General features: G+C 37.6%; 2 protein-coding genes, 2 long non-coding RNA genes and 1 pseudogene across 4 annotated transcripts; 3 read left to right on the forward strand and 2 right to left on the reverse strand.

Annotated features, from left to right (window-relative positions):
* Positions 1–32: 32 nt before the first annotated feature.
* Positions 33–2,377, reverse strand: LOC108836713 (F-box protein At4g00755-like; annotated as a pseudogene).
* A 1,771-nt stretch (positions 2,378–4,148) lies between these two features.
* Positions 4,149–5,261, forward strand: LOC108825067 (uncharacterized). The gene is made up of 4 exons (XR_008938399.1): positions 4,149–4,571; positions 4,649–4,756; positions 4,894–4,954; positions 5,158–5,261. It is a non-coding gene; the product is annotated as an uncharacterized LOC108825067 (long non-coding RNA).
* Positions 5,262–5,835: 574 nt separating this feature from the next.
* Positions 5,836–7,297, reverse strand: LOC130499621 (uncharacterized). The gene is made up of 4 exons (XR_008938514.1): positions 6,972–7,297; positions 6,425–6,885; positions 6,169–6,317; positions 5,836–6,002 (listed from the first exon to the last, which is right to left on the reverse strand). It is a non-coding gene; the product is annotated as an uncharacterized LOC130499621 (long non-coding RNA).
* A 9,577-nt stretch (positions 7,298–16,874) lies between these two features.
* Positions 16,875–22,065, forward strand: LOC108824246 (homeobox-leucine zipper protein ANTHOCYANINLESS 2). The gene is made up of 9 exons (XM_018597627.2): positions 16,875–17,356; positions 17,444–17,667; positions 17,761–17,878; positions 17,974–18,600; positions 18,686–18,787; positions 18,883–19,092; positions 19,965–20,139; positions 20,246–20,613; positions 21,153–22,065. The coding sequence occupies exons 1-9, from the start codon at positions 17,168–17,170 to the stop codon at positions 21,519–21,521; spliced, it is 2,382 nt and encodes a 793-aa protein (XP_018453129.2). The 5' UTR covers positions 16,875–17,167; the 3' UTR covers positions 21,522–22,065.
* A 949-nt stretch (positions 22,066–23,014) lies between these two features.
* On the forward strand, positions 23,015–26,308 carry LOC108856362 (shaggy-related protein kinase theta). The gene is made up of 13 exons (XM_018630141.2): positions 23,015–23,344; positions 23,519–23,800; positions 23,890–23,982; positions 24,066–24,125; positions 24,216–24,488; positions 24,606–24,680; positions 24,789–24,845; positions 24,932–25,072; positions 25,183–25,233; positions 25,306–25,401; positions 25,480–25,563; positions 25,683–25,785; positions 25,899–26,308. The coding sequence occupies exons 1-13, from the start codon at positions 23,282–23,284 to the stop codon at positions 25,973–25,975; spliced, it is 1,455 nt and encodes a 484-aa protein (XP_018485643.1). The 5' UTR covers positions 23,015–23,281; the 3' UTR covers positions 25,976–26,308.
* Positions 26,309–26,639: the final 331 nt, after the last annotated feature.

Consider the following 26,639-nt stretch of genomic DNA (forward strand, 5'->3'; position numbering starts at 1 on the left):
TTAGAGAAAACTACTATAAATATATGTACGTGTTGTTGTAAGAAGATATCCAATTCAATAAGAAAAGAGTTAAAAATGTAGTACAAGTACAAAAACAGTGTGTCAACTGAGAACAGGAACAAGTGAGAGAGATGCCATGACTGAGAGTGAAAGTTAAGCAAAATCACAACAAGAAGAAGCTTCAAGCTAAGCTAAAGGCTAAAGCTATGGGGTACCTGCGTCGAAGCAGCGTAACCCTCGTCAATGGCGACTCCTCGACCTCATAACCGCCGCATTCTCCTCCGCTTCTTCATCCTACTCTTTACTCCTCTCGGCGATTCCATGGCCGCATCTGGTCGCCAAACGCTGCTCATCCCCACCGCGTCAGATCCAAGGCAAACGTCAGCGACTAGTGACGGTCACCATTTGCAGCCTACTGCTTTGGGTTTCTACTGTGTCTCTTGGTCTTGCTCTTTTGCAGGTTCACGACATTTGAGTAAACAAAGCCTAAATAATACGTTATCATTTCAAGAAACTGACAATTTCTACAGGACACTCACTGTAAGATAGGTGAGAAGAGAGAGCCTAAATGGCTGGAGAAGAAGCTTTTAAAAAGGCTCACAAAAGATGGATCACACCTCCATGATTTTTTACCACCAGAATCAAAGCCACAATAAATAGAAAACACACACTCGATTCATACAATAAACCTCCCCGTCTGATTCACAGATGCTCTACTACAGGATGCCTTTGCAGGAAATTCACGTACTGTCGGAGGATTCTAAGCCTAATATCCCTAATCCCCAACTCTGCTTCCTTCTCATCCACTTCTTGTGGATCACTGTAACTCAGTACCTTCAACGCAAACTTTCCCGAGATATCCGAATCCACCACCCCGAAAGATTTTGCTAGTGACCTTCCCATCACTTTCACACGGGACACACTGCAGAAAACAATAAAACAAAAAGTCATAAAGGCTTTAAGGCATCTACTAGAACAATAGGGAGAGAAGAAGAAGAAGAAGTACCATATGTAGTATAAGCCATCAATGTCACATCTCTGAACTCGACCTAGAAACTCCACTAGTATATACCCACCAATGCAAAGAACTGGCTCTGGAAGCTTAAAGCTCTGCAATCGATTTTCCTAAACCATAAAAAAGCAAAAAAAAAACATTGGTTTCAAACCGTTCAAGAACCAAGGTTACATGCTGATTGCTGAAGACGACAATGATTTATAACACACACACACCTGAGCCATAGGAAACTCTTGTGAAGTGTAAGTCCATATATATCTGTTTTCATCTTTTTTATCCAGTGAATTGTAATCGAGGTGACCCAACCGGAAACGAACATAATGTGAGGAGTATATTGGTGTACCGGGATGAAAATTAGCTGTAGAGAAAAAGAACAAGGAAGCATTTAAGAATGAACAAAAATAAATCAATTAAAAAAAGAAAATACAAGGATGACATGGTCGTGAGTTACCTTGCAAAGGTTGAATGCTGAGTTCAGTAATGACACACAAATCACCCTTCAACTTGTAAACAAGTGTTTCGGGCACGCAAGTGTTGTGGTGTCCTTTACTCGACCAGTATGAAGGTGTGTAACCAGGTCTATCTCTTTCATCGAGTGTGTTAAAGATGCTCTCTTCTGGGAGACGATCAGTAGTAGAGGCCATAATTGGCATCGGCAATACAGCTTTTAATAGGAGAGGATGTGCATCTTTTAGCCAACAAGGAATAAACCCTGTGCTCTCTTTCTAGTCCCCCATGCATGAGACTGCTGCTTCACCCTACTTCAGAGGACACTTGGTTGCTTGTTTCGATTATACGATCCACACTAGTCAGCTGGTTAAACAACTTCAAGCAAAGGTTCTTGGAGAGACTGTACTTAATCACTGCAAGTGTAAGTGCAACAAACCCAACATTAAAACTTGCAAAATCTAAATTATAATCCTAATAATCACACTGAAGAACCAATAAAAGACGTTTCTTACCAAAGGCTCGCCAAGAGCGAGAGACGGAACTGGCACGGACAAGATCTGATGGGTCATCTAGACACGAAAGAATGGCTGAAGACATGTCTGTATCTAGATTCTTCACGAAATCCATCCTTGCTCTCGATTCAAACCATGTATTTGTTTGGTTTCAGAATTAAAACAAAAAGCTATACGATCAGTAGCGAAAATCGAAGGGAAGGCGAAGGGATTCAATCAGAAAATGAAATGTAGAATCAAAATCATGAAAATGAAGGATTTTTTTAACCTAATTTCTTATCGATAGTCAGATAAGACAAGAGCGATAGAAGAAGTTGAATTGGTAAATTAGAGAGACGAAGGACAAACAGTTCGAAGACGATTGATAACGTCAACAACGATTCATTCAGGTCATCGTCAACAGAGTTTGGAGTTTTGAAATTACGTCAAATTTAATATTTACTAGCGTTTCCCAGCATCTATTTAAGGCCCATGTAAATATATATTTAAGACCCAAGTCCAATACATTAAAAAGAAGCCTGTTGGAGATTCATGTCTACTGTATATAGATATATATATATATACTTTTATGTGACACCACTTGTAGCCCAGCCCTTGCATCTGATCTTGTGTGGGTTATGAATGTCATCCCAGCTCGAAAGCCATCAACTCTTGACGTGACTTATGACAGAGGTCTCATCGGCAGAATATTTCGTCCAGAAGAAAAGGTTTTTATAAGAGACTCTCCTGAGGTGCTAGACAAAGTAGCACAAATGGCCCATGCTGTAAGCATGGTCTTCATCCATACATGACAAAGAACCTGAATCACATGGAAAAGAGAAGATCCTTGTTTCAACCAAATCTCTCTGGAGAATCAGAATGCCATCGAGCCACAAGTTAAGAAAAGAAAAAGAAAAGAGAGGGTTAAGGTCTTCCCAGTCTTGTAGGTAACAGTCGCTTTCTCTCCGGCCTCCATATGTCTGTCCTTGAGACACCATCCTGATGATATACCTTTTTGTGTTCGCTGACGTTGCTTCCAAAATGTACCGCAATCGTATAATGTCCTGATAATGTTAATTCTTGGTCACACGTGGGTCTGTCAATGATTTTTATGTGCGGGGTCTACCTTGTGACCTACATGAGTAAAGTATGCATGTGACTCTTTTGTACTGGAAACCATGTATTAGGTGCACATCCAGAATACTTATTTATATATTGAATACTGACTGTTCCTATGATTCAATGTTTGTTTTAGTAAAAGAAATCCAATTGTTGTAGTTTGATTGATTTTGGGTGAGAGAAGAGTCTTCTCTTTTTCAGTACTTGGTTTCAGGTATTGAGACATTTTTGTAAATAATCTGAGAGAGAAAAAAGGCCAGTGAAGGACATTAATGCAGACACAGAGTTTTGGCTGGGATCGTCTTCTTCTAAACCATATTTGTCATCTCAATAAATGTTCTTATATGATGATATAACATGACAATAGAATTAGATCATTTTTGTCTGTTTGGATGTAACATCGGACGCACTAGAAGATTCAGTTAGATGTGAACATTGGGCATATCATGGTACTGTCTTGTAGAAAAGTCTATGTCTTTTGATGTTTAAAAGGTGTGTGCTATCGTTGATTCTAAAAGTCTCTAGGTTGTTTCTGTAGTCAATAATGCCCATGTGTGACATCCCTAAAATGTTGATACGTTTGCAATATAATGTTATAATAGTCTCAGACATGTAGTTTCATGTCCCTTGTAACCGGTTGAAATATCTACATGGATATGGTCCGCAGTCTGGTCTCTTCGATGTTAACATTCGCGTAATACTAGTCAAGAGGGGCCGTTTTGGTGAAATAAAGGTTATGTTAAAGTTTTACTTCATAATTTCCATGGTTGAAGTATGATCATGTTCTGCTAATTGAAGCTGACTTAATTTTATCCTTTATAGTAATTACCAAACTAAACCCAACAATGAAAATGACGTTCTTCTTTATATTAAAGTGCTGTTCGTTTGGTTACCGCAGGTCCGGCGTCTGCGTCTGCGGCAATGATTTTCGCACAAAGCTTGTTCGTTTCATCGACGCAGGTACCGGCGTCGGCGTCTGCGTCTAGACGCAGCGTCCAGCGTCAAGACGCAGAGAAAACCAGCGGCCGCGTCAAAAGATCTGCGTTTTTTACCCTATTTACAATTTTACCCTTAACCTAATTTATTATTTACAAAAAAACCTAACATATTTGACGCAGCCGCCTCCTTATGACGCAACTCCATCTCTCTCGATCTCTTCTCACAGACCTCTCATCTCGATCTCCATCTCTTTGCGATCTCCATCTCATCTCGATCTCCATCTCTTTGCGATCTCCATCTCTCTCCAACTCCATCTCACTCTCCATCTCGACTCTCTCTCCATCTCGTGCTCTCTCTCCATCTCGTGCCCTCTCACTCCATCTCGTGCCCTCACTCTCCATCTCGTGCTCTCACTCTCCATCTCGACTCTCTCTCCATCTCGTGCTCTCTGACACAAACCCATCTCAAGTTCTCTCTCAATCTCCGAAGCAAACCCATCTATGAGCTCTCTCTCTTGAACCTAACTTGGTGGAAGCCATCGGTTTAAGATTGACCCGGTAAGCGTTAATGTTGATGTTATATGCACTTTGTTTGTTCAATGAACTCTTACGTGAACTGTTAATGTTGTGTGCAGGACATTCAAAAGGGTTTAGACCTTGGTCTGGTGTCACCTGAGATTCTACAGAACTTCTTTGATCTAGAGCAATATCCTCTTATTGCAGAGCTTACACAGAGGTTCCAGGTACATCCATTGCAAAAAAAAATACTTCCAGTAGTGTAGTAAGACTTTGTTTTTCGATTTTTATGATGCTCCTTTGTGGTTACAGAACTTGAATGAGATTTTGAATGATCTTAACTGTTCTGGTTTTGGTTTTGCAGGATCGGAATATTATCCAAGTAAACGAAGGTTATCAGACCAACTCTACTCCTCCATCTAAAGGTTCGTTTTCCTTTAAACTCTTGTTTTAAAAAAAAGAAAAAAAAAAGGGCTTCCCTACAATACAAACTTGTTGTCGTGGTGATATTACTTTTTTTATTACAAGTCAGACAAATATATATGAAGTTCATCTTACATAAAGCTCATGTCTTTGTTGGGTTTTGCTATTCATATGTTTGATGGTTTCTCTTGTTTGGTGTTTGCAGGTCTAAAGCTCTCCCAAGCTTCTCTCACTCAAGCTCTCCCAAGCTTCTCTCACTTAAGCTCTCCCAAGCTCAAATATATATGAAAATTAAATGTATGATTTTATCATATTTACTTCAATACAATTTTTTTTAATATGATTTGATGTATTATTTTTATTTTTATTTAGCTTATAATTTATGACATCAAATATTTTTATATTTTTATATTTGACCAAAAAATTATTACCAATTAAACATAATATTCTTATGGATGTAAATATATTTAAACTACATTTTATTTATTTAAAATACAATTTTACAAATTTTTTAAAATAAAATATGAATAAATGAAAATAGTCGCAGCGTCAATCAAACGAACAACCCAAAACAGCGTCATGCGGCTGCGTCAATTGCATGCGTCTTCGAAACGAACAACAATCAGCGTCGGCGTCGGCGTCGGCGTCAGCATCGGCGGCAACCAAACGAACATCAGATAAATGAGTTTGACGCAGCCGTTGACGCCGACGCCGACGCCGACGCTGACGCTGAAACCGGCGGCAACCAAACGAACAGGGCTTAACTAGAAGCAGAGCCCCGGGCAAGCGCGGGAATGTTAAGATACATGTGTGTTGTTGTAGTTTATAGGAGATGAAGTCAAGTGTTTTGGGTGATTCTTTAAAAGCTTCATCTTTGGCTATATTCTGTTACCTGACATATGGTGCAAGGTTCAGTTTTATCTTTAGTTTGGGTGATTCTTCTGCACGATTGATTACAGAACATGTTCTTGTTTTCAGATGGCTCTTGACATCTTCCTCTGTCAAACCAGTGATTACAGTTCCAATCCGCTCACTCAACGCAAGAAGCTCCTGTTTAGACCAATGTGTTATCAAATCAGTTTCAACAAAAAAACATAAATGTGATCACAGAAAACTACATTGCGAGATTCACAAACTAATTCTTAAGACAGACAACTTGCAGCTTCTAAATACATAACTATGATAACAACATGGTAAAGAGTAATGAATTGCTCACCTCGCAAGAAATTTCCTCAATTTGCAAACGCATATCTCGATGATGATTTCAAATCGTGGAGGAGTAGATTCCTATGAATTCACTCTGCTCTTTCATGACTCTTTCTTCCTGTCAGATATGAGTTGGCAGATTCATGACCTTCTTTAGATCTGGAAATCATAGCAGTAACAGCTTTTTTAACCTTCAACATCCAAGCATGTTGGACCACAAAATAGATCAATCATGAGAGTAGTTGAAGTTTATTTATTGAACTTACACTGAGTAGCAGACTTAATTTCTTTTGCGTCCCGACCTCCTTTATTCTCGGGGTCGGCTTTTTTGTTCTCCCCTTCCATCCCATTCGAGCAGAGCACACTAACTCAATTAAGAAAAATCATGTTCTTAAACCAACCAAGAGAAAGGAAAAAAAGGAGATTTAGCTTTCTCCTCATCTTCCCGAAGTTTGAGCAGCTGTTCTTCTTCCTGAGCCATAGCCTGAGAAATAGGAGACGATTCTCCATTATTGGCTAAAAGTATCTCTTTCTATAGAAGAGTCGCCTCACAGTTAGTGAAAAAATAATACCTACTTACATAGAAAAAAAAATCGAAGAAAATGCCGAAACTCTTACCAGTCCAGAAAAGGTGAAACCCGACACAAACCTCTTCACTGAGAAGAGAAGTCGTTGAATCGGCAGAAACATCTTTCTCCGTTTTCCCGTCGCTGGCCATTACAGAAGCCTTAAGAATCGAAAATGAAAAACGGAAAAAAATCAGAGATTTAGATCATTGGCTTTTTACAAAATCAAAGAACTGGGCAGATCTACCGAGTCGAGAGCGATTGCGCGAGAACAGCATCGGAGGAATCCATCTTCGGGAATCTTTCTACGCTTTATAAAATGATAAACTGACTTTTGAGGATCCATCATGCTTTTAACCAGCTGATATATATAGATTCCAAGTGAAGGAAACGGAAGAGGCACTATCGTGGCTGGGTTTTATGAAAATTAATCCCGAATTAAAAGAAAGACATTGAACCACATGGGAGGTGAAGAGAAAACGACAGGGAAGGTTATAAGCGATTGAGAAGAGCAACATGAATTTTCCAGATTATGAAAAGAACGGCGAGGTTGAGTTCATGAGGACAACTATGGAAACCCTAATCGAACTCATTTATGAAACCAAATGCGAAACACTTAAATCAGACCAAACAACAATCCTATTAGAACTAACTAAACCAGACCAGACCACAACCATGTCCGACTTAAAATAAATCGGAAATAACGCGGGTCCCACAAACATTAAAAAGAAGCTGACGTGTACAGCCTAAGAAGAGAGCAAAGTGGCTCATTATATATATATGATTATTAAACAAAGTAAAACTATATAACAAGACTTGTGTGTCTTATACTAATAGACAGCAATTGATTGAAAAAAGTTTTGTAGTAAGTTGTGTTGCGTGCTTGCTGCTGGTGGTCGGTTAATCTTTGGGAACTGACATTCCCATGTGGTCCAAACCGAACCAAACCAATGTGATCCACCACTTTTTCCATCTTTTTCCTTCCTATATATTTGCTCCCATGGTTTAATTGTTTTTTTTTTTGAAACCTTTTTTTTTAAATGGTTTAATTGTTTGCAGTTCTTATTTAAATGATCCAAGCTTTCGGTTAAATTAATTCTGCCTTTGTATCCATCAAAACATTAATCGCATTTTGTACTTTTTGTAACACTAGAAGATCCGCGCAAAAGCGCGGGGTGAGAAAATGTAGAAAGTATAATTTATATGCAGAAAACACCTTGTTGCCATATTTTTAATTATGGGACAAAACTATAACCACTCTTGTAAAAGCAAACATATAATAAAACATTCTGCAAACATACTATTTTAGTGAAAGGCTGAACCACTGACTTAAAACATACACATAAAAATAACACGTTATTATAGTTTATTTTTGCCAAGATAATTTAACAGTAGACAATCCTTAAATTAAACTCGGAGATAGAAGGCTAAAAACCGCATAATCATACAAATAGAAAACATCAACGACACATTGCAAAATTACTCAATTATTCAGAAAATAAAAACATAAATAGAATATATATTGCTTTACAAAACTATATAAGAAATTCATCCCGTATTGAGAAATCGTGTTGTGTTTTTGTTGGTTCATCTTCATTAAGTAGTATACACGACATTCTCTAAAGCATTCGATCAACTGTGGCTTTACAAAAGTATATAAAAAATTAAAATTAAGTAGAAAAAAATTTGAAAGCCAGTTTCAAAAAAAAAAGTAGAAAAATCAGATTTTTGTTCTTCATGGTTTCTTTTTTTGGTCCAAAATTAATCATGTTTATGGAACTTACATATCATACGCATCATGGAGACCATGGAGTCTAAGTACTATTCAAAAGAACGTTAATGAGTTTGTATTTTTCAGATACATGGAACCAGCTTTTTGCTATTTGTGAAACTAGAGTTTTTTCTCTTCAGTATATGTCGAAGTTGGTTTACCAAAACCGAATAATAATGATTCTAGCAAGTTCCACGTTTTGTAGTTTTCTCTGTATAAAACGTTGGTACAAATTTTAATGTTTGTGTGACATTTTTTGTAATTGTTCTACGGGTAAACTTAAATTTGATGTGATTATGCCAGCAATGTGTTGACATGATTGTAAATAAGATACAAATATAAAGTTATTTATTTAAAATGTTTCTCGACCAATAGAAAAGAGAGATACCCAATACGAGTTATTTGTATGCATTCAACTGTAGCTAAAAGTGGAATGTCTTTTTGGTTGACACAAGCTCGCTTCTTCATGTCGTTACTTACAAAAGAATATAGATTCTTTCACAGCTCAAAGATCTTATAGCCTATTTGATTATGATCTATGTTATGAAATCTATTGTGTGGATGGACCATAACCAAGTACTTAACCAAGTACTATACAAGTCCAACATATACAAGAGGAAGTGCAAGGAGGTTTACATCCGGTCTACATCGGTTCATCTACAAACCGGACCGAGATCAGAAGACTCAGTCAACCTTGAAGTTATCACCATGACCAAGTCTTCTCTATGACATCAATGTAGTCAATGTAATCAATGTGTAGATTTTAGTCCTTGTAAAGCATTTGTAAACCCTTTTATCAAACCACTATATATTGTGGTGTTGGCTAATGAGAAAGACACACAACTTTCTCACAAATCACTCTCCACATTCTCTTTAGTTTATAACACGTTATCAGCACGATAGTGCTCTCCACCTGAGAAGTCTCTCTCCACCTGAGCTCTCTTTTCCGGCCATCTTTTCCGGCCAGAAAATCTTAAATTCAGGCGTAACTTTAAACCGCCGTATCTCTCAAACCCTATGGAGCCAGACGACGATCCACCTATCAATCTGAAGGCCAAGACGAGAGGAATCCGTTGCCGAAGACGGCTTGTCGATCCGATCTCTGACGCGTCTTAAATCGCATAAACAATCCGCACCGCCGACTCATGGTTTTTCCGGCCAGCTCCTCCACCTCTTTCTCAAATAGCTCATCCGCGGATCAGCTCTCTCTCATGGTGGTCCATTCAGATTCTTGTGGTGTAAAATGGTAAACTAATTTATCCATAAAATCTAAGAACACCATTATATCTGAAAAGAAATCTAAGGATCTATATGAATCCATAATATTAATCTTGTTTCTATGATCCATTGATCCATAAAAAACTTGATTCTGAATTATTTTGAATCCATAAAAGTTATAATTCTCTAAAGGTTCTAAGTATCTCAAAAAAAAAAAGATTAAAATACCTAAAGATCTATATGAATCTTGTTTATAAAAATTTATGAACCATAAACTATTAGAGACAGCTTAAACCTATGGATGCTTTGGCCAATTTACCAGATGTGATAAACATGAATGTATAATCTGGCCAAAACAAAATCCATGAATCCTTTTTTGTGCCATTTTCGACAAGATCTCCCAAATTCAGTCAACCCAAAATAAAATCGAAATTAAAATCATTCATTGCATATCCTTGACCAATAATATTTATTTTGTATATGTCAAGAGTTTTAAAACTTTTCTAAATGCAAAATCAGATTTTATAAACTGAAAATCGATTTTATAAATGCTTGCTTGATTTTATTAATTGCATATCTTTGACTGAAAATGTTTATAAAAGTTTTATAACATATAGTCTTGATTTTATATTAATATGTCATAAGATAGAATAAATATGCATGAAATCATTTTGATCATATAGGTTGATAATTGAACCAACCTTGAATAGATTTCATATCATACTGAATATTGATCACATAAGTTGATAGTTAATCTTAATCTTTTACCATGTCTGAAATTGATGATTAAATTATATAGTAATCTTGTTGCATACTTGATAGCATCAGTTTAGTAAGAAATTTGAATCATCTTGAACCAACTTTGAACATAATTGTCATATTGCTAAGACTGAATTTATGTTTGCATATCATTGACAATCCTGATAATAGTTCATATAAATTAAATTGGTTCATATTGCTTGCATCTAAATGATTCACACTGCTTGCATATAATTAGACCAAATCGGTTTTCATTTAAACTTAGCATGTTTGCTTTGATTGAAATTTATAAACCTGTTTAAACCGATCAAACATGGATAAGTAAATTGTTAGGTCATTCACATATCATGAACTGATTATTTCCATGTCTTCTTGTCATATAGTTTTATTAAGAACTAAGCATGCTTGCTTTTATTAAAATATAAGCAGCCTTGAAACCAATGATTGAAAATCTAATTGAATTTGGTTTAGACATTTCCTGAAAATTATAAATTTTCTTGTCTTGGTTTGTTTACCCTGTAAAGGGGAGAAGGGATCTGTTATTATTTTATGAACTTTGAAAACCAAATATCCTCATGCATTAAGAATCACATTTATATTATTTTGGTCCAATGCTTAGGACATAACATACATCCGATTAGTTCTTGAGCCATGCATTTATCATTCGACCATTGTGATTGATTTTCATCCATATTGCTTGATCTCATTTAAAATAATGATTGATCCTTATTAAAAACTTCTAAAGGGCTTGGAAACCCTATATGAAATTATATACATATATATAATCAATCCAAATATGAATTATAATTAAAAGGATCACTAGATGCAGTGATCAATTGATCATTGTCATACTAGAAATGCTTAAAGCAAATATATTATATGATTTGGGGGAAGCCTTATTAAATCATTATTAAATCATATAAATTAAATCATATAAATTATGGCTTGATGCTTGAAAGCAATGTTAAATATTCAGATGTTGAAAATCATCTTGAAATTTAAATATTGGTGATTGAATCTAAATTTCTCACTTTTGAGATAGATACAAGGCGATTTTCTTAATCATAAGCCATCACCTTACTGAAAGTCTCAATGATCAATATCTCACTATTGAGAATCCTCTCGACCTTTGGATAAAACTTAAATCCAGAAATGATCACCATAATACGGTGCTATTACCAAAGGTATTATATGATTTGAGGGACCTAAAGACCCAAGACTATAAGTCTGTGGATGAGTATAACTCGGCTCTATTCATGATAGTCTCATAGTTGAAACTGTGTGGAGAGACTATCACATATGCTGACATATTAGAGAAGAAATTCTCTACATTCCACAAGCAATGTTTTGCTTCAGCAATAATACTGAGAAAAAGGTTTCTCCACATATGCAAATTTAATCTCTTGTTTGTTGCTTGCTAAGCAAAACAATGAGTTACTCATGAGGAATAGTGAGATGAGGCCTCCTGGATTTTAAGGCATTGCCTAAGGCATATACGGCCACAGAGCCATATGAAAGAGTCAAACCATGGCCATGTAAAAGGCCATGGAAGATGGCAAGGGTGTGTGTGGATATCACCCACAGTCACTCCATAGTCGAGGCCGAGGCCAAGGTTATCAACCTAGCTGTGGGTATAAGTCTGATTTTAAAAACCAATGCCTCGACAAAATTTGCTTGCCATCGGTGTGGGCTGAACAACCATTGGGCCAACCAATGTAGAACTCCCAAACACCTTATTGAACTCTACCAGGAGAGCATAAAGGGATAAAACCCTATGACCCATTGGGTCCATCTAGATGGTGCGAATGATTTTGACCATAAGAATGATGATCAACTTGAATACGAGACTTCATATTGCCTTAAAAAGGCCAATTAGATTTCGACATCATTTTATTTTGTCTTTGTTCTCTATAGTGGACCAAGCCACATTAATTTAAGAGACAAAAGATATTTTTCAAGGTCATGGCTAGTCCAACCTCATGATGCCTAAAGGCACACATCTGAAAAATCTCTGATGCATTACATTCCCCATAAATCAAAGTGGAATTTATCAAAGTTTCAAAGACATTCATATGAATGGTCTATATATTGAAACTATGGGCAAAGGAAAGAAAGGATTTCTTATGATTTATTAAAATGCCCAAGGCCAAAGGAAAGTCCTAGAGACTACCTACTATATCTATAGGCCTTCTTTGAGCCAAGATAAATATGATTGTGGGTTAATACCCCAAATCACTTTCCAAAGAGTTCAGAGAAGCCTTTAACATATGGCACGACATGCTCGGCCATCCAGGCTCTATTATGATGCATAAAATACTCTTGAACTCATTTGGACATTCTTTGAAAGAAAGGAAAAGAAGTCCGACAAAGGCTTTGCCTAAAAGACATTATATTCACCCTGTAAGACCCATTGAATTAAGAAGAAAATATGGTTTCCAACAATGGGCAAAAAAATGAATAAAAGTACCTAATTTAAAATAGCCTAGGTGGTCGAGACTACATTCTCTATTGATCTAGAGATCAATATGATAATAGGCAAATAGCCAGGGCAATCATAATCATGTTTGATTGACCCACGAAACTTATCACTTATATGGCATTACCATACTTAGCCATCTGAATTATGATGCAAAGATTTAAGGGCACAAAAGCTATCCCATAAGATCTCACGTTTGTGCAATATATATCTATGCACAAGGGAATTTATTGTCCCAAGCACCACGAATTAGAGTATGTTCATGAGGGGGAGTGAGGACAAATCCCATGATACATGACCATACTAAAATTCGTGAAACATGGTCCACAACCATATTACACATTGGTTGAATTTGATATAAAGACCATTACCTATAAGGTTTTAAATTTACCTATAAGGTTCAAAATCTAAAAGTCCATATGCTTGGGGACATCATGAGTTATAAAAGATTAACTTGCATCAGGCCATAGATATTATATCAGGCCATATAAGTGATAATAAATATTCCCACCTCAGACTAATACGGGTCATGAGTCCAGACATATATCATATTAAGATATTATGAATTAAGATATTATGAATGAATCCACCACAAATATATGTGCCATCTAAAGATCATATGATCTTAGAATCTCATAAGGAGGATTGGGAATATATGTTGGATATATATTATGAATATACTTTCTCCATAAATTTAAAAGAAACCTTGAGCCAAAATGGGTGATTTAATCATAGGCCAAGGAACAAGGATTACATAGAGTTTATGAATCCCAATATCCAACATTTGAAAGGAGAAGTAGTAAGCTGGTAAAGAATGGTATCAACCATCATTGTCTTGGCAAAGATCCTCGGACTAGAAAAGATTTATAGACGTCCATATGCTACAATGATAGCAAAATAAAATGCCAGACACATTGACCCGAGAAAGAATGACTATGTCATCCCAGCTTAGCACCACACGGTTTTGATGTCTTAAAGACACAACCAAGTTGCTACAGAGTCTAATATAAGACCGAATATATGTTCCAAAAGGAACCTCGGAAATTAAAGAAAGGTGCAAAAAGAAACCGAGGTCATAGACTTTCCAGACAAGGCCGAAATGGCTATGCCGTCAGTATCAACACTTGGGGTTCGGGACGCCGGGCCTCATGGTACTGAAGGCATTGATAATGATGAGATCTCAATGAATTATTTGATGTCTGGAAGGAAACCATATATATATATAAATGTGTCGACACAATACATTCATAAGAAAAGCGCGAATATGTAGCACATGAATAATGAATCGAGGATCATGAACCCACGCAAGAGTACTCATAATAATGAATAAAGAAAGAAACGTGGGATTTCTAAAAGTGACAGATAAAGGCGTATTGAATTGGCCATGAATATGTAAACGCCATATGATGCCCAGTGAATAAATAAATCCTGAAAGAAGGATAAATCGTGAGACAGACCAAGGGAGGTCTATATAATCCAAAGTGGTGGATAATACTACATATGTCACTACATATAATGTCTGGAAGAAATTCAAAAGATGTAGTATGTTATGACTCACTGGATGATAATAATATTATTGGTACCTAAAAGGTTTACCAAAATGTATTAAGCTCAGAATCATAAGATGAGAAAAGAAGTTCGCATGAACAGAGCTGTCCCGGGATTAAATTAAATTGCTACATATAAGCAAATGAAGAGTTTTATAAGAACAGTTCAAATCAGTCTACAGAGGAATTTTAAATTCCTTGTGTTATACTAACCAGCCTAAGATAGGTTAAATGGTTATTCATGAAACCTTAGAAAGGTTATAGACCATCACCACAAATTAGCCAAATTTTGGTAATACTTATGGTTGGTCAAAATTCTCAGCATGAACCAACCAAGCTGTGGTATGAATGAATAAGCTATCATAAAGATAAGCTATAAGATCAAAGTTCATCTTTGAACAAAAGGTGTAGGACCGCATTATGCGTCCATATGCGACCCAACGGGTCCGACCATATTATAAGCTTTGGTCCATGATAAAGCTGTAGATCATGGATGTCATTAGACATAAATTTGAGGATCAATTAGATCAATTCTATGTCATGACCGTGTCCGGCCTAGATCAGTCCAATCGTCCATATATATATATGTGTACGAATTGCCGGCACACTAAGATTGACAATGTCTCAGATCAATCATAGATCATCTATGGACATATGGATATAAGGATCATGATCTAACAGACATGACCTATGTTTAAAGTTGTTTATGGCAAATAATATTATACTCATAAAGCTAAGGCATATCCATAAGTCCTAGAGAGCTAAGTAGCTCATACTTGATATAATGATGATCCATATTATACAAAGGATCTAAAGTACTAGCCAACCAATATTATGGAAATGCATATAAGAGTGATTTGGTCAAGGACCATAATCAAAAAGACCAGAGTATAAAATAGTACATTTTATCTAAAGTACTAAAGTGGTCGATATCAAAGTGGTACATTTTCTAAAGTACCATCAGGATTCTAAGAGACATGATATGTCCGAACAATACAAGATTGTTCAAGTAAAGAATCCATGAACATCTATTCAGCAAGTGATGTTCAAATCAGGGGGAGTAGTATGTGTTGTACTCTTTTTCCTTAACTATGGTTTTATCCCAATGGGTTTTCCTAGTAAGGTTTTAATGAGGCAACATTAAGCATATTACGAACTCATATGGTTATGGCATCCAAGGGGGAGTGTTATGAAATCTATTGTGTGGATGGACCATAACCAAGTACTTAACCAAGTACTATACAAGTCCAACATATACAAGAGGAAGTGCAAGGAGGTTTACATCCGGTCTACATCGGTTCATCTACAAACCGGACCGAGATCAGAAGACTCAGTCAACCTTGAAGTTATCACCATGACCAAGTCTTCTCTATGACATCAATGTAGTCAATGTAATCAATGTGTAGATTTTATTCCTTGTAAAGCATTTGTAAACCCTTATATCAAACCAATATATATTGTGGTGTTAGCTAATGAGAAAGACACACAACTTTCTCACAAATCACTCTCCACATTCTCTTTAGTTTATAACAATCTAGGAGTTGTATTAGATGATAGGGCACGTCAATAATTGAAAAAATGCACATATGGATTCATATAAATATGTGGGGTTTGCTAGACAACAGTCTTTTAATTATTTTCTTGGGCAGAAAAGTTATATATTTCGAGAACTAAGAAAGAAACGAGAGCGAGTGCAAAAAAAACGCGCGTGAGGTAGAAAAAAATGTTAAAAAGTTGGCAAAGTCAACCGACTTCTTCTTCTGGGGAAAGAGAGTCTCGTGCATTCGTAAGGTTTTCGAAGAGTCCACATAACGTTTTTTTCTCGCATATTTTTTTCTCCACTTGATTAAATCTGTCAGTGGCATTATTTGCCTTTCACATATAGTTTCAATTTAAAGACATAATCTACAAATAAATAAAGGTTAATAATTAAAGTGGATTTTAATAAATATATTATACTGTATATATTATTGATTACAGTTTTGGTTCAAGTTCAATTTTCTAGTATATAATCTATGATTAGTCTGAAAGATACTAAAATAAAAAAGTGCCATTAATTGATTCAGATTTAGTTTTTTTTTTAAATCCATAGGAAAGTATTTTGAATAATAAAAGTCGAGGTCAGTTTCAACTTTTAAAGACTAGTTTTGGGTCTTTTGTATTTGAATTGGATTTAATAGATTCACTTTATTTAAACTGAACACTTTACCTAAATTTGTCGAAATGCATTAAGACTACAAAAAGAAAATAAATAAGAGGAAGAAAACAAAATCTAAGAAAAAAAGACATTGTCTTTAACAATATAAAAATAAAAAGGTCAAATATAAATATCAACATGCAAGTGTGAAGAGAAAGAGAGAGACTTCTTCTTCACATCAGTTACCCCAACACTAGGGTTTCACATCTTCCTCTTCCCCCCATCACTCTCTCTCAAGGAAAACAAGAAAGAGAGAAGAAAGAAAAATAAACCCCCCCACATTAATCTTAAGAGAGAGAGAGACTGAGAACGAATAGCAAAGTAAAGAGAGAGATTAAGAAAAATATCAGCTTTCGTTCTCCTTCTCTCTCCTCCATTTCAGTAATAATCTCCTCCTCTAATTCAGCTCTCTCTTGATCCACTTCATACTTTTTTTTCGTGTAAAGACTCGACTCGATCTTTAATTTATTCTCTGATGAACTTCGGAAGTCTCTTCGACAATACAACCGGTGGTATCCCCACTGGTTTGACTTACGGCAGCCACACCTCCGCATCTACTGTTATACCCAGCGGTGCTATGTCTCATGTAGCGGCGGCGAGCCTCTTCTCTCCTCCTATCAATACAAAATCTGTTTACTCCTCTTCTGGCCTCTCTCTAGCTCTCGTACGACGTCGTATCTTTTAATACAATACTACTGTTTGTGTCTTTATATACAAAAAAACCTAATTTTTATTGGTTATACTCGGGCAGGAGCAACCGGAGAGAGGAACATCCATGAGGAACAATAACGATAGTTTCGATGGGAGTGGTAATAAGAACAGGAAAAGCCGAGAGGAAGAGCACGAGAGCAGATCTGGAAGTGATAACGTCGAAGGAATCTCGGGAGAAGATCAAGACGCCACCGACGACGATAAACCTCCAAAGAAAAAACGTTACCACCGACACACTCCTCAACAGATCCAAGAGCTCGAATCGTAATACCCTTTTTTGTCTCTCTCTTCGATCCAAAGTCATATTCTCTTTAGTCCGATCTGATTATTGTTTTTTTTCTCTTTGGGGTGTTACAGCATGTTCAAAGAGTGTCCACATCCAGACGAGAAGCAACGTCTTGAACTAAGTAAAAGACTTTGCTTGGAGACAAGACAAGTCAAGTTCTGGTTCCAGAATCGTCGCACTCAGATGAAGGTTACATTCTTTTCTCTATGATATTCCATCTTTTTTCTTTTTTTTTTGTTCTCGGTAATTAATTATTATTTGTTAAATCAAAAACGTTTTGGCAGACTCAATTAGAGCGGCACGAGAACGCGTTGCTGAGACAAGAGAACGACAAGCTAAGAGCTGAGAACATGTCTATACGCGAATCAATGAGGAATCCAACCTGCAACATTTGTGGTGGACCAGCCATGCTCGGCGACGTCTCTATCGAAGAACATCATCTCCGCATCGAAAACGCTCGCTTGAAAGACGAACTCGATCGCGTCTTTAACCTCACCGGTAAATTCCTCGGCCACCAAAACAACATCAATCACACCTCTTCTCTAGACCTCGCCGTCGGCACCAACAACAGCAACAACAACAACGTCGGAAATTTCGCTTTCCCTACTGACTTCGGCGGTTGCTTACCACCGCAGCAGCAGCAGCAGCCGACAGTGATTAACGGTGTTGATCAGAGATCGGTTTTGCTGGATCTGGCTTTAACAGCTATGGATGAGCTAGTGAAGCTCGCTCAGAGTGATGAACCGTTGTGGGTCAAAAGCTTAGACGGAGAGAGAGATGAGCTTAACCAAGAGGAGTACGTGAGAACGTTTTCGTCTGCTAAACCAAACGGTTTAGTTACTGAAGCTTCTAGAACGTCCGGTATGGTCATCATCAATAGCTTAGCGCTCGTCGAGACGTTAATGGACTCGGTATGTTTTCTTTTTTAATTTACAAAAAAATTGAAATTATTTTTCTCTTCTCTTATGAATCTTGATTATAATTTTCATTTAACAGGACCGATGGACGGAGATGTTTCCGTGTATCGTCGCAAGATCCACAACCACCGACGTTATCACCGGCGGAATGGCCGGGACAAGGAACGGTGCACTTCAACTGGTAATAGCAAAAACACTCTCAACTGGTAATAAAAAAAAACACAATCCGGTTTAGCAACGGTTTAATATTTTGGTTACGTTCTAATTTTACTACAGATGAATGCGGAGCTACAAGTTTTGTCTCCGTTGGTTCCGGTTCGCAACTTGAACTTCCTCCGGTTCTGCAAACAGCACGCGGAAGGCGTGTGGGCTGTGGTGGACGTTTCTATTGATACCGTCCGGGATAACTCCGGTGGATCTGCGGTCATAATCAGACGATTACCATCAGGCTGTGTAGTGCAAGATATGTCTAATGGATACTCAAAGGTAATTAACTTTTTTTTGAATCATGATCATAATGATAATTAATGGCATAACACACATTTGGAATCTTTTTCCAAGCATGTTTATTATTGGGTATTGAAAAATTCTATAAAGACGAAGAAGTTAGGATCTCTAGGTTTTTAATTGGGTGATCACTAGACGAAGAAGAAGCTCATGCATCAATGAGTCTTGTTTTTTAGCCATTACTCACTCCACCTACTTCACTGTCACTTTCATATTTCTTTTAGGCAATTTTTAAAAAATCTTTCACAGTTTACTTTTCAAATAATTTTTGGTGTTTACCATCCGTTTTTTCTTGAAAAATGTTAATTGTTTTCTCGGTTTCTTATTATTTTTGAATAGTAGTATGATTTTATGTCAGAATATAAAAAGGAAAAAAGATAAGTACTATATTAAATAAACATTTCTTCCTCGAATCCTGATCCCCGAACCTTCCGAGATTATAAACTTTTATGGATCCGGATGCTTCTCTATCTGTCGGATTCTCTGGATTACATTTCAAGTTCTAGACAAGTGGGTCTGTCTCATTGCTCTCTATTCTATGAAGCATCTGTCCAAAATTATTTTGTGCGCATTTTGGAAAAGAACACATTAATTTCATATGCATGTACAATAAAAATGCTTCTAATCATCGTTTAGATAAATCTAATTTTCTAGTATTTCTATTCCATTCATCTATGCTGCCTCGTATCTCTCGTCTCTATCTGTAATATATTAATTTCAGCTGTCCTATTATCTTATTATCTTCCACTAAAAATTCAACACATCGTCCTATCTTAAACGCTTGGTAGATTATTTGTGGTTGGTTTGCTAGTTGAAATGCTAAACCACGATTTGGTTTCTGGTTTGTTCAGGTCACGTGGGTCGAGCACGCAGAGTACGACGAGAACCAAATCCACCACTTGTACCGGCCATTGCTTCGGTCAGCTCTTGGTTTTGGCTCGCAAAGATGGGTCGCTACACTTCAGAGACAATGCGAGTGTCTGGCCATCCTCATGTCCTCCTCCGTTACACCTCACGACGACACATGTACGTTTCTTATTTACTCACTTTATCATTATATGTTTTATTATTGAATGTGTGTTTATGAACTGTGTGGTTCTAAAACATTTGACGTATGCAAAAAAAAAAACAGCTATATCGCCTGGTGGTCGGAAAAGCATGCTGAAGTTAGCTCAACGTATGACGTCCAACTTCTGCTCGGGCATCTCTGCACCCTCTGTCCACAGTTGGAGCAAGCTCACTGTCGGAAATGTCGATCCGGACGTTCGAATTATGACCCGTAAGAGTGTGGACGATCCGAGTGAGGCTCCGGGTATCGTCCTGAGTGCTGCCACGTCTGTGTGGCTGCCGGCTTCGCCACAACGTCTGTTTGACTTTTTGCGGAACGAACGGATGAGATGTGAATGGGATATTCTATCTAACGGTGGTCCCATGCAGGAGATGGCCCACATCGCCAAAGGTCAAGATCAAGGCAACTCAGTTTCTCTGTTACGCTCCAACGTAAGTTTTCTCCCCATATTACACTCCCGGTTTAACCGGCACATAAATCTCGGTTTAGTAATTAAATGGCTTACTAAATTGAGTTTCCGGTTAACAAATATGGTGTGTGTTTTTTTACCAAAAAAAAAAATATGGTGTGTCATGTGTGTTTGATTGGTTCAGTATGTGTGGAATTGGTTCGTGTGTGGAATTTGGATTAGGTGATAGTGACAGTGACGTTTTTGTCCCTGAATGTGGTGGTAAGAGAGTGTGGATTGGAAAATGACAATTTAGGAATTTTCGTGGTATCAGTAGAAAACAAAAGTGTCAGTCACACCTTTTGTAAGGGTTTGCAAAGTCAATATTAATAGGACAGTTTCGACCTTTACCTCTTTGTCTGTGTTTTTGACTTTTCACATCATTCTTTTCCTTGGGTATCTGTGAAAGTTTATTTTGACTTATTTCTCTTTTCACCCTGAAGCGTTACTGTTTGTGTTCAGTGTGGCATTTCTAGTAATTTAACACTTGACTAAAGGTTTTTTCTGTGCATGTTTTGGCAGCCAATGAACGCAAATCAGAGCAGTATGCTAATTATTCAAGAAACATGCATTGACGCATCTGGAGCGATGGTAGTGTACGCGCCTGTTGATATACCAGCCATGCATGTTGTCATGAACGGTGGAGATTCATCCTATGTTGCTCTCCTTCCTTCTGGTTTCGCTGTTCTCCCTGACGGAGGCTTTGACGGTGGCTCAAGAGACGGTGAACAGTGTCCGGTCGGTGGTGGGTCACTCTTGACAGTGGCGTTCCAAATCCTTGTTAACAATCTCCCAACGGCAAAACTCACGGTTGAGTCTGTGGAGACTGTCAATAACCTAATATCATGCACCGTCCAGAAGATTCGAACCGCTCTTCAGTGCGAAAACTAAGCTTCAAGGCGGCACGTGAACTCTTGAGCGCATGTGTGTTTGTTGTATCTTTGAGTTTGTGAATTTCAACTATATAAGTGTCATGTACTTTGGTCTTTTAGTTAAGTTTGGGAGCGGGGGTGTCGAGTCAAGAACGAACCGCGCAGGTGGCGAAATCCAACTCCTTTGTCACCGCGTTGAGACCACGTCGGGTTTGGTCTGATCACGGTGGAGGAGTTGGTGGTTCGGGTATTGACTAGGGTTGGAAACCCCCTTTTTTTTTTTTTTTTTTTTTGTTCAAATGAAACCCCCTTTTTATCATTATGTTTGTTTGGAGTAATTTAGTATTTACATTATCTTGTGCACTCATGTAGCGAGAGTGAGCCACACGCTCCGTCGGATGCGGGTATGTTGTGTGGTTTTTGCCAACGCGCACTGGAACATGGGTAGTATGTCGTTGGACTTTGGATGGATCTGGTCCGTTTATGTCTCGTGGTGTGCATTAAATGTGTTTGCAGGCTAACATTCATTTAATGCTATGTTTTTTTCCCTCTTGTCCGTGGCTTCTTCCTTTGCATGATGGGTGTTTACGTATTCCTCCATTTTTGTTCAGCCACGTCAGACCATGACAGACTGGTGCAAAAACCGGACGTTATGGTGTCGTTTTCTCCGTTAGGTTGTGTGTTGTTGCTTTAAAAAAGTAAACAAAGAATTGACGGTGCCAAGTTTTGTCACAAAAAAAAGTTGTCAGAATCTCTATTCTTATGGCCGTTTTAATAAGTCCACTAGAAGTCAATGGACTGTTCTACCAGTTCGTTTTACAAATTAACAAGGCCCAATATAAGGTAAAAGGTTACCCATTATATGTTTTGAGCCTTTTTATTTTGATAAGGCCCAAGTGTACAGTATTGATAAATTTAAAAAGCTCACCACTTCGCAAGGTATCTATCTGCCCAAGCAGTTGGATTTGTGTCAAACAGCTAGGAGCACTCCCTAATTTAAGTTAGAGACTAGATAAAGGAAGCACCTAGTGTTATTTATTTCATTTATTGCATTCGAATAGTTAAAATTTGTAACTATTGTTAAACTCCTGTCGAAGCCATAAACATATCAAATGGTTTAAACCTTGTTATGTCTCTTTACTCCAACTCAACATGCGGCTACGTAAGATAACGCGTAGAGTAGATAGAGTTAAATTTTATTTTGAAGTTTGAACATATAAAAATGAGTAAAAAACAGTAATAGAAGCAACAATAAAAAATGATTAATTATGGGAAAGAAAGGAGTCAAAGCTGGTCAAATGATCCAGACCGCATATTCCGCGTGCCTGCCTAGATGCAATCAATTCATTTTTTACCCATCAATCAATCTCCGTAAATAAGATAGAAAGATAAGGGTATTTTAGTAAACAAAACTAATCGAAATCAGGCGGGTTTATCTTAAACCGTAGGATGAGTAGCTGGGATGAATCAACGGTGAGGAGTCAAGGTTTGACCAAAAAGAAAAAAAAGAGAGGAGAGGAGAGGGTGGCATGATTGGGTTTGGCCACGAGAGAGAGAAGCAGAAGATTCCCCACCTGGGTTGCGTCGTGGAGAGAGAAAGCACAACAGAGAGAAAGTTTGAACAAGGACTCCTCGATTTTTTGAAGATTCGCTCTGTTATTCTTCTTCTTCTTCGAAAGAGAGATTTGAATTTGAATTTCTGAATCTGTTAATTCGATTTTTTTTAATCGGGGGGAAATTAGGGTTTCGAGTTGGTTTGGGGGGGAAGAAGAAGCGAAGATGAACGTGATGCGTCGTCTCAAGAGCATTGCTTCGGGTCGGACCTCCGTCTCTTCGGATCCTGTAAGTATGCATTTTGGTTGATCAATTTAATTATTTTCTTAATTGAGATTTGAATTTGATAGAATGTTAAAAAAAAAGAAGTCAAAATTAGGGGTTTTGAGATCTTAGTGAAGTCAGATGTTATCTATACAATATGTTGACCTGACCTAACCAAAAGTTGTGATTTTGTTATAGGGTGGAGACTATGGGCCCAAGAGAGCCAAGCTGGATCAAGACAACGATAACTTATGTACTGGCGGTGATGATCCGATGCAGGTTGACCAAACTTCTTCTTATTCTTCTACTTCTCGTGAGATGAGAAATACAGACATGGTTTCTCAAGAAAGTGTTGCCGGAACCTCCTCAAATGTGGCTGTTCCTGCTGCTGCTCCCACCGTGGATGATCATCATCAGCTTCCGGAAGTAATGGTCGATATGAGAATTAGAGACGAGCGTAATTCCAACCGCGAGGACAAAGTTAGTTGCTTGCTGTCTTTGTTATATAAAATCATTCTTTCAGTATCCATTAGCTAACTGCTCAAATATCTCCTTTGTCCTTGGAACAGGATATGGAACCATCTGTTGTAAATGGTAGTGGTACTGAAACGGGGCAAGTTATTACAACCACTGTCGGAGGTCGAGATGGAAAGCCAAAGCAGGTAAATAATATCTTTATCTTCATGATACATAATACTCTTGAATTAATGTGTTCTTTATTTTTTTCGTTATTTGTTGGTTTCAGACGATCTCATACATGGCCCAGAGAGTGGTTGGAACAGGTTCATTCGGAGTTGTGTTCCAGGTAGGTGGAATATTCTTAGCATCAGCAAAATATTAATCCTTTTTTTAATTTGTTGACTGACCTACTGTCTGTTTTTTTTTTTTGGGATAGGCCAAGTGTCTGGAAACGGGTGAGCAAGTTGCAATTAAGAAGGTTCTGCAGGATAAAAGATACAAGAACAGAGAACTTCAGATCATGCGCTTGCAAGACCATCCCAATGTTGTGCGGCTAAGGCATTCTTTCTTTTCAACAACCGAGAAGGATGAGCTGTATCTTAACCTTGTCCTTGAGTTCGTTCCCGAAACTGTATACAGAGCATCAAAGCATTATACCAAAATGAATCAGCATGTGCCAATTATCCTTGTTCAGCTCTACACCTATCAGGTGATATATATTTATGCTCTCCAATTAATTCTTTTTTTTAGTTATTTGCGTAGAAGCATGAAACTTCAAATATATGGAAATATTTTACTTACGCTTGTGTTGCCTTTGTCATATCAGATCTGCCGTGCGCTGAACTACTTGCATCGTGTGGTTGGGGTATGTCATCGTGACATCAAGCCACAAAATCTACTGGTATAGTGTGAATTTCTTTTGACTAGGCATCTATACTCATTTTAAATAGTGCTCAAAGTTTTAAAACCATATGTAATACCTTGGTTCTCTTATGATGTGTTCTTTTAGGTCAATTCACAAACCCATCAACTAAAAATATGCGATTTTGGAAGCGCAAAGATGTTGGTATGTTCTTTCTTGTTTATAGTGTGATCTTTGGAGGTGGGGTTGGCATTTGAAAAATGGTGGCTAACACAATGGTGCTTCTTCAGGTGCCAGGTGAACCGAACATATCCTATATATGCTCCCGGTACTACAGGGCCCCAGAACTTATATTCGGGGCAACTGAGTATACCAATGCCATTGACATGTGGTCTGGTGGTTGTGTGATGGCAGAGCTTTTACTCGGCCAAGTGAGTATTATAAATTTTAAAGTTTGGGTTATGATTGGTTGATTAATTACATCTTGTAACTTCCAAATCACACTCAATCCGATATTTAACTGTTGGTGTTCTACATGTAGCCACTGTTTCCTGGGGAAAGTGGTATTGATCAGCTGGTGGAGATTATCAAGGTACTTATTATGATCTCTCTTCGTCTCTTTTTATTTCCATTTTTGTTTCTTACTGATCTGTACGTCTACCAGATTCTTGGTACGCCGACAAGAGAAGAAATAAGGTGTATGAATCCCAATTACACAGAGTTCAAGTTCCCTCAAATTAAAGCTCACCCGTGGCACAAGGTTTGTAAACTTAGGTGCCTTCTTTGGTGCATGTGCATATTGAAGCGAAATCTAATGTGTAGCACAAAAAATATGCAGATTTTCCAAAAGCGAATGCCACCTGAAGCAGTAGACCTCGTCTCAAGACTCCTCCAGTATTCACCAAACCTTCGTTGCACTGCAGTAAGACTGAATCCTTCTGGACAGAAGAAAACTATATAACCTATCCAACCTCCTCGTCTGGCTGATTTTGTTTTTTTTTCTTCTAATTCAAACCAAAACCTTTCTCCCATTTTGTATAGTTGGAAGCTTGTGCACACCCCTTCTTCGATGACTTGCGGGACCCAAATATTTCACTGCCAAATGGAAGAGCACTGCCTCCATTGTTTAACTTCACTCCCCAAGGTCAGAGCCGTAATTATCTTGTACCTCGTCTTTCTCCTTACAAGAATTGTGAAGACTACATTCCGATTATGTCTCACTAACATGTTTGCCTTATGTTGTTTTAAACTGTACAGAACTTGCGGGTGCATCAACAGAGCTGAGACAGCGTCTAATTCCAGCGCATTGCCAGGGAACCGGAAGTAGCTCTTAGGATCATTCATTCTGTTTCCAGATTCAGCTTCCCCTCTCTCTCTCTCGCTATTTACCGCAGTGTGTACATCAATTTTGAACCACTTTGTGCTTCCAAGCTTTGTCGTCAGGGGAGAGTCTGGAAAATGTGAACGCCAGGGAACCGTGGGGATGTGAAATAATTGGGTTCAAAGGAGCTTCTTCTGACTGATCTTTCTCTCAGTTTGCTGTCTCCATCTCCACTTTCATTTTTTTTTTTGTTTTTTGTTTTCCCACAAATCTGACCCCCTTAAAATGTTTGATGTATCATTTTTTTAATGTTTGTAATCCATCATGATTATGTCCCTTGTCCTAATATCGTAAGCTTGTGTTCAAATAAGATTCTGTTCTCTGTTCCAACCTCAATTGGTTTATTTCGGGTGAAAAAAACTCTAGAGCATTTGATATTAGTGAGGAACCTTTCCTGTCAAGGCCAATAAAAAAAGTTGACGTCTGAAAATTTCATTATAAGGTAATTTTTTATTTTATTTTGACAGATAACTTGATTTTATGATTTCAATAAAAAAATTCAATTTGGTGAAAAAATCATTTTTAGGATTTTGACGGGAAAATCAAATTTTATAATTTGAGAGGAAAATTTGATTTTCATTTTCACGAGAGAGCACAATTTTAATTTTTTGGTAAAA

This window comes from Raphanus sativus, chromosome 9 (assembly GCF_000801105.2).
Source record: "Raphanus sativus cultivar WK10039 chromosome 9, ASM80110v3, whole genome shotgun sequence".
In the NCBI taxonomy this organism is placed as follows: domain Eukaryota; kingdom Viridiplantae; phylum Streptophyta; class Magnoliopsida; order Brassicales; family Brassicaceae; genus Raphanus; species Raphanus sativus.

Coding starts and splice junctions, on each gene's coding strand:
- LOC108824246 (XM_018597627.2), top strand. CDS start 17,168: ATGAACTTCGGAAGTCTCTTCGACAATACAACCGGTGGTATCCCCACT. Junction 18,601..18,685: donor TCGAGACGTTAATGGACTCG/GTATGTTTTCTT, acceptor TTCATTTAACAG/GACCGATGGACGGAGATGTT. Junction 19,093..19,964: donor TGTCTAATGGATACTCAAAG/GTAATTAACTTT, acceptor TGGTTTGTTCAG/GTCACGTGGGTCGAGCACGC.
- LOC108856362 (XM_018630141.2), top strand. CDS start 23,282: ATGAACGTGATGCGTCGTCTCAAGAGCATTGCTTCGGGTCGGACCTCC. Junction 24,681..24,788: donor TCAAGCCACAAAATCTACTG/GTATAGTGTGAA, acceptor GTGTTCTTTTAG/GTCAATTCACAAACCCATCA. Junction 25,786..25,898: donor GTTTAACTTCACTCCCCAAG/GTCAGAGCCGTA, acceptor TAAACTGTACAG/AACTTGCGGGTGCATCAACA.